At 39.9% G+C, this 8058-nt stretch overlaps 1 protein-coding gene across 1 annotated transcript; it reads left to right on the forward strand.

The window, feature by feature from the left end:
• The first annotated feature begins 4037 nt into the window (after nucleotides 1-4037).
• mylz3 (myosin, light polypeptide 3, skeletal muscle) lies at nucleotides 4038-6972 on the forward strand. Its single transcript, XM_082523250.1, has 6 exons — nucleotides 4038-4128; nucleotides 4495-4522; nucleotides 5776-5919; nucleotides 6001-6171; nucleotides 6276-6353; nucleotides 6442-6972. The coding sequence occupies exons 1-6, from the start codon at nucleotides 4126-4128 to the stop codon at nucleotides 6468-6470; spliced, it is 453 nt and encodes a 150-aa protein (XP_082379376.1). The 5' UTR covers nucleotides 4038-4125; the 3' UTR covers nucleotides 6471-6972.
• The last annotated feature ends 1086 nt before the right edge of the window (nucleotides 6973-8058 follow it).

An 8058-nucleotide genomic window follows, 5' to 3' on the forward strand; every position in this document is an offset into this window, starting at 1 on the left:
GTTGAATTTTCTCTTTTTCTTCCTCTGTGGGACCATTAGCTCATCTAATCCAGTCTTTTCCATATAAGGCTCATGTACCAAGCAGCAACACAATGCCATCTCTCTTTTTTAAGCTCCCTGGCAGAACTTCTTTATGACCCACGGCCAGCTTGGTAGGAGGAGGTGGTGAAGGGGGAGGTGGCTACTGTACCAGGGGGTCTTGAGACCTCAGTCTTCGCAGAGCAAACGCAGCGTAGGAGAAACTCAATACCACCAGTGGGAATGAGAGTAAAAATAGAGCTCATCTGTCCAGGAGGGGAGTGGTCTCCAAAGGCATGTGCTTCACTGTGGTTCACGCGCTCCTACAAGTATCTTCCAACGTGTCCGTTCTGATGCTCAGCAGCTGATTGCTTTGTGTTACATAGACGATGACAACTTAGGCAGCCTAGCAGCACTATAAGTGTCTTTCCTTCCTTTTGGACCTACTTTAGAGAAAACATTTATTCTATTTTAACAATCGTGTGTGTGTGTGTGTATATATATATATATATATATATATATATATATATATATATATATATATATATATATATATATATATATATATACACACCCTCAATTCCCGGTGTTTAAGGCAAAAACAGTTTGTACAATTCTATCGAGCTTGAAAGTCAATATTTGGTGTGACCACCTTTATTCTTCAGTACAGTCTGAACTATTTTAGGCAGGCTTTCTTGTTATTTCTTTAAGTCGTCTTCAGGAATAGTTCTCCAGGCTTCTTGAAGGACATTCAAAGCTCTTCTTTGGATGTTTAAGGACATGACTTTTAAATCTTGTCCATCTGTAGTTGATTTTTCAGGCCTGACACTTCTGCTTTGGTCCTCGACTCCAGTTTCCTCAAATCTTTTAAGGATATCCTGCACACCATATGCACTGGAGACCTATTGCTCAACACCAACTGACAGCAAGAAAGTCTCGCTCCTTGGAAGCAAAGTATTATAAATGACTTTTGCACAGTACTGTAGCTGGTATTTATACATAATTGGCATATTTTTCATTAACAAGTTTATATTAATGAAACACGCAGGCATATATAGTCTCCCTCACCTAAACCAATCTGCCCTGAGCCTTCTACAACACTCAGTGTTAACACACAGGGATCACTGCTTCTAGGCTGTTACCCACGTGGAGTCACATGTATGTGACAGCAGAGATGAGCATAAATTTAACCTAAAAAAACAAACAAACAGATTTCTTCTATGAAATTCACAGCTTTCTAAATTTTCAGAACATTTTATATTTGAAATAATAGTTTGTATCAATGGTACTGTCAAGTTGACAAGTAGACTTTCATAAGAACAATACTATACCAGAAAGACTGTACTGACAATACAGGCCCTGAGGCAGAAACCAAACCAGCAATAAGCACACCAGTTATCACTGACATAATTTGAACCAATGAACATGACTATAAAATGACCTGTGAACACCAGAGCCTCCTTGTTGTTTGGACCTATGTGTTGTTCCAAATAGAAAAAGAACTGCGAGAGGAACTGAACAATCTAAATTAAGGATGGAAAAAGGATACAAGAAGACTGGGCACCGACAGAAAGTCAGTCAAAGCACAGCTGCAGCAATAATCGTGCTAACCAGCAACTGACCTCCTAAAATGACACCATGGGCAGTGCATTACTTGCACAGTCTAGCTCTAAGAAAGCTAGCGCTTCAGATTTGGCACAGGGTTTATAAATGGAAATGGCTCACAACACATAGCATAATGCCATCCTCTATGGACGGCACCCTAAGCGAAAAAACACTGCTGGCTCTTTAAAGGAAAACTACAAGATTGAATTTTGCTAAAGAATTCCAAAAGAAGACTTCTGAAAGTTGGGCGCACGCGGTCCACAGACGATTACCATGTGAAAGGTTTTGGGAAGACTGGTAGATTGTGTATATACCAAAATGCTGGTTGACAGGATGGCTCCCAGTCTGCAGATGCCTAACAGAACAATGAGGAAACTGCCAGAATCACACTACAACCTGTCCTAGTATGTTGTCAGACTTGAATCCAATAATCGCCTTTTTAAAGAGAAAAGCAGAGCAGCTGAAATCAACGAATATCAGGACTCTGTCAATACTGGCGTCCCTCTAAACAGACAGCAATGAACAAATTATTTTAAAAAATGAAAGATTCGTATGAATCTGACAGCCTCTAACCAATCAAAGACTCCTGTTATCTCTATTTTCCCTGTCTTGTCTCTATTTCTGCCTCCTTTTCTCAATTGTTTTTTTTTTTTGTTGCCTTCTTTGTGCCTGTTTCATGTAGCTGCTATGATGCTATATTACCTACTATCCAACTGTTTACTTTTAGGGTCTGGTCACTATCTCCTACCTTCATTTGTGGTTCTGCCCTGTGATACCAAACTAATTATCTAATTCGAACCAAGAGTCAAATTCTACCCAAACTGAACTGATTGGATTGGATGGATGGATGGACGGACGGACGGACGGACGGACGGACGGATGGACGGACAGATGTCAGCACAACTTAGAGTTGGGAGGATGGATGGATTGATTCAATTAGATTTATTATTTATCCTTTCAGAAATTTGTGCTTCGGGGCGACTGTCAGACAAATAACCACAACAACAATATCACAGTTACAGACATTAAAGACATCTATGTCATCCCACATCATAACAAATATCACCTGGATGTGTTCAGCAGAGTTGTACAAGGTATAAACGACCTCGGGGCGCGAGGTCCTCACAAAGCTGGTGTACTGCTGTCTTGACTATGATGACTGTGTGTTACGTCTCTGTGAATGTCTCGCCCCGTCCCATCACTCATGACTCCCAAAGTTGGCACATACTATGCTGTTGCTGACCTCTTACTGCCCATGTTTACAAAGCCAACCGAGTTTGGTCTTATAAACTACAGAGAGTGGAAACACCAGACAATAAAAGAAAATTTTAAAATGCTTTCTACAGATAAACGATTAAAAAGAATCTCTATGCATCTATGAATCTAAACTGTTGGGTAATAATTGTATATGAGGATTAGTTACTATTACTTACATAAAGTAAGGATAACCTTGATGCTTTGAAATTGTGATTTGTAATAGGTGGGCTATAAATAACTTGAAAAATGAAACTGCACTTCGCAGAATCGCAGGTAATGATTTTAGATTTTTTTCCAGTTTTTTAAATTAAGTTTGTTACATCAAAAAATGCATCAAGAAATTCATTTATTAAGATTAATCTTATTGGTTCTTTCTGTTCCGCTGTCAGCACCATGGAGAGCTCTGCTGAAGATGAAAATGAAATTGACTTTTAAAAACGTCATTTATTGTGCTATGAATGTAGTTCTTAATAACATAACCTACATTATGTAAGCTTAACTTTGCTCCAGTGTATTTGCCTATTTATTAATGGACAAACTGATCAATTTTTAGTTAGTTGAAGCCAGCAAATCTGCACATTATGAATTTATTTGTTACTTGTCCTATTCTGAGGGTAGCGCTGTGAGAGCAGATCTTTTTAAGGTCTTTAGAATTGTTATAAAACCTGTTGTTTTCAGGTTATCTGCCACTCAGTGTCAATGTTTTTAACACATGCCTGAATGGAGTGAACTTTTCAAACGATTTTTTGCCCGGTTCTGTTATTTAACCATAAGAGGAGGAGCAGTGGGGCTGTTTAAAAATACCACCCTGTAAATGAGCTCCTCACACCTGGAGCCCTCCTCAAGTGAGCCTCAAGGAAGCTGAGTTTTCTGCATTTTCACTCACCAGCTGTACATCTCTTTCCAGAGGAGAGAAGTCTTAAGTGTCAATGCTGCCAAAAGCATTTCGGTTGAAATTGTAATGCATTCACAGACTCTTTGAAATCTTGCAACCGTTCTTTCAGCCTTCTAAAAATAGCCCTGTCCCCTTCTAAAGGCCTACTCCCACTGCTCCGAGGGCGTACAGCTCTCCTTTCCGTTTGCCCTAAGAAAGTTAAAGATGTTCCAATGTGTCATCTGATCTGCCCATTAGCATACGTGACATCACATGCCCGGAATAAATAAGAGGGGTGCTTTGACCATGGCTAAGGACCACACTGTCTTGGGACTTCAGCTTCTCATCTCCTCCAGCTCCTGCTCTCCAAAATGGTGTGTACGAACTTCTGTTTTGGACCTTTTGGGTGGGGCATTGCTGATGGAGTTACCTTTTTTTCCTTTTAATTGGTTTGGATATGAGCTCGATAATGACCCCAAAACTGAGACTTTTGCTAGTGAGGCAAAATGAAGACTGGCACCCAGGACTAGAGTCTTGGAATGCATTCACATGTCTATGTTTAATGTCTAAAAAGGCTAATATTCTAATGCAAAGAGGCCGTTTTAGAGTTTCAGCATCCATCATGTGTTCAGAATCCTTTGGACAGTTACATAAGCTGGATATACTCATTTTGTTTTTCTTTATTTCTCTGTATTCTGTGTGTTTGTGTATTTGTTAATGTGCCTTTTCAAATGTGACAGACTGAGTTCACACCGGACCAGATTGAGGGTAAGTGAAGAAAAAGAAAAAGAGAAATTTTGCCTCATATATGAAGGCACCAACCTCTCAATCAATGTGCTGGTAGGTATTTACGTCTAGCTTTTGCAATTGTCACACGAACCAAACTCTCAGAGTAGCTCCAGGCTTACTTAGATGAACTTTTAATCTGATTAAAGTGCTAGAAAAGTGGAAGCAGAGGATGAAGAGCGCCATGCCATTCTACCAACTTCTCCAGCTGTCGGGAAAGATTTCAGACATGTCTATTCTCAGCCTTGTCTTGCAAGTCGCCATTGTCCTTATTCAGGAGGGGCGTTAATCCTTAGGTCAGGGTTTAAGATGCAGTGCTGGTGGCATCAGCTTACACAAGAATCTGAATCACCCCATACCTTTTTTGTTTAACTGCCGAAAGACATGTCCTCTATAAACATGCCCTATGGGATATATTGGGGTCCCCATTTGGACATGGATACTTTTGTGTAGTTAAAACTCTTCCAGTTGTGTATCCTAGACTTGCAGGCAAACCTTTAACACGTTTTCAATCAGGCTTATTTGTTTAGTGCTGCTTCTGCACATTCTGGTACAGCTATACTATATGTCTAACATTAAGTTCCTTTCCAAGTTACGGTGTTAATTACGGCCCAGTCAGCATTCTTGGCTTTGACTGCACGGGGGGCCATGTCGCTATGTCTCTAAATGGCCTGCGTTTCTCTGTCAGGGTGTATCAGTTTGCACGCAATGTTGCTGTAAATGCAAGTGGAGGCAGGAATGTAGAAGGACGGGGTGGGTCGAGTGTGGTGGAAGGGTACAACTGCTGTTCAGAAGCCACACGAACACATTAATCTGTCAAAAAGGTCACTTTGAGTTCCTGGTGGGATTCACAGACATAGCCAACCATTGTCTGGGCCCCCAGTTGGTGCCTTCCTCTTCACAGCTGTCCCTCTCAATTAGCTGAGAACAATGACAGAATTATGTGGCTTTTACTGTCTTTAATCTTCCTCTACGTTGTGGCACTGTGCAACTGACATAGATGACTAGTAGTAACACTGTAATAGATAGAGTAGGAAATCCAAAGGGGATGGATCTAACACAGCAAAGAAAACATGGATGTCATGCCATAAAAATAATATCAATTATACCATTTGGATGGAACAAGAAAAAAGACTCTGGCAGACTTTTTTGTTTTAATTCTTCCTTATTGTTGAAGTCTTAACTATAAGTCCTGAAGAACTTGTACTCAACTTTGTTTCTCTCCTCCTGGCCAGACTTCAAGGAGGCTTTTGGTCTCTTTGACAGAGTTGGTGACAGCCAGGTGGCCTACAACCAGGTGGCTGACATCATGCGTGCTCTGGGCCAGAATCCCACCAACAGGTCCGTTAATAAGATTCTGGGCAACCCAACTGCTGACGGTGAGACATAAACTGTTTTTTCTAACACAAAAGAGCAGTCTGTGTCATGGTATGTGTAATAATTTGGTGTGCTATCAACAGACTTGGCCAACAAGAGGCTCAACTTCGACGCTTTCTTGCCTATGCTGAAGGAGGTCGACGCTCAACCCAAGGGAACCTATGATGACTACGTTGAGGGTCTGCGCGTCTTCGACAAGGAGGGCAATGGCACAGTTATGGGTGCTGAGCTGCGTATTGTGCTGTCCACTCTGGGTGAGCCTCCTAAATTTAGAAGCACACACATATAGTTTGCTTAGCATGCAATAGTGAGTGAAATGGGAAACATATCCCTGACATGGATCGTTGTGCATCCACAGGAGAGAAGATGACCGAGCCAGAGATTGATGCCCTTATGGCCGGCCAGGAGGACGAGAACGGCAGTGTGCACTATGAGGGTAAGACCGGACTTCAAACCATTCCACTTCCTTTTTTTTTTTTTTTTTGAATTTCCAGGAAGCTAAATATTTGAACTTCTTCCTGCAGCTTTCGTCAAGCACATCATGTCTGTGTAAGAGGCCAGCAGCGAGAGTGCTGAAGAAACTGTAGCTCGCCTACAGACAGCCCCACAGTGTTCGTGACATCTACACTGTTTCAAAGACCAACCACGGAAAGACAAGGACTATGTACAAGGGATGTTGAAGCACGCCCATTTTTTCATTTTGTTTATTTTGTTTTCTTTTCCATTTCGTCTCTCACCCTCCTCTCTTGGGACATCGCCATCACCTCTCCATTGTAGACCTCCATCACCCGGCCTCTACTTCCCCCCACTGGGGCGCGTCTCCACTCACCACATGGGGTGAGGAACGGGGGAAAAGGGGTGACCACTCATCAAGTGAGGGTAGATCCCTCCATTCCCACCGCCACCTCATTCAGTCACGCCATCACTGGCCCAGCAATGCCAAAGGTGCTGGAGAATGGTTGTGGTCAGAGCGCCAGAGCTCCCTCCTTCCCTGAAAAGTTGTATTTATTTTCACTCTCTTCATTTGAGAATAAACTTTTCCAACGTACATCCCATCTGGGTTGATTCTTGATCTTTCATTGCCCACATGCTTTTGTAGACTGCAGGTCTCAGATTGAAGAAATTTATGTAAAAAAGTTGATGCTTAACAAAAGGCTATGAATAAGATAGAGCCAAAAAAGAAAGCATAGATTATTAAATACATTTAAAAAGGAAAAGGGTCAGAAAGTGAATTAAGAACTGAAGAATTAGCTTTAAGTATAGCCAAGTAACTATAAACAATAAAATTGTTAAATATACATAATGAAACAATAATGGACACCGATGTGTAGCTAAAATAATCAGTTTGTAAATAATTCTGCAAAAATGTATATTAGCTAAAATTATGGAATAACAATACAACAGTCTAATTGTTCAACTGTTCAATTTTTTAACAATTAGGGTACAGTGAGCAAAGAATGATTAAACAGCTAAAAATCTATCCTAGATATACTGGGGTGATCGCTGTAATATGGTAGCTAGCTAAAATTATGAAAAAGCTATGGGATACTTCCATGTAGCTAGCAGTTCTATTGTTAGCTAACATTATAGTGGAAACACATAACAGTTTGGACACAGTTAAAAAAAAATTTAGCTAAATAAATTGGATTTCAATAGTAGTTATACTATAGCAGCTAGCTACTGAATTGGAAACAAAAACTAGAATTTACATTATTAGCTAACAGTACAAGCAAAATTGTTAGCAATATATAATAAAACATAATTTTAGTCCATTAAAACAATAAAGTCAATAAGACAGAATGAAGAATAATAAAATAGTGTCTATCAGCTATTTAAAAAAAAACAAAAATTCTAATTTTATTGGCACTCATTTAAGGTTAATTTGGTTAATCTAACTGTAGATTACTTACCAAACACACATACAATATATGAGATTTTAAATTGAAATTTTACAAAAATATATTTCTGTCATATTGGTTCTCTCTAAAAATAAGATATTCCTAGATATCTACATATTGAAAGATATTCATACAATTTATTTAATATTCAAATGAATGTTACACAGAAAGTAACGGTTATGGACTGTAACAGTTAAAACTGAGACTTCAGCTGGATTTGATCCAAAGTGGTTCCTTCATTTG

This window comes from Aulonocara stuartgranti, assembly GCF_965226115.1.
Source record: "Aulonocara stuartgranti genome assembly, chromosome: 23".
Taxonomy (NCBI): Eukaryota; Metazoa; Chordata; class Actinopteri; order Cichliformes; family Cichlidae; genus Aulonocara; species Aulonocara stuartgranti.

What these genes read in the sequence shown, in the direction of transcription:
- mylz3 (XM_082523250.1), top strand. An exon ending in CACACCGGACCAGATTGAGG is followed by an intron (nt 4,523 to 5,775) that starts GTAAGTGAAGAA and finishes CCTCCTGGCCAG; the next exon opens with ACTTCAAGGAGGCTTTTGGT. An exon ending in TATTGTGCTGTCCACTCTGG is followed by an intron (nt 6,172 to 6,275) that starts GTGAGCCTCCTA and finishes GTGCATCCACAG; the next exon opens with GAGAGAAGATGACCGAGCCA.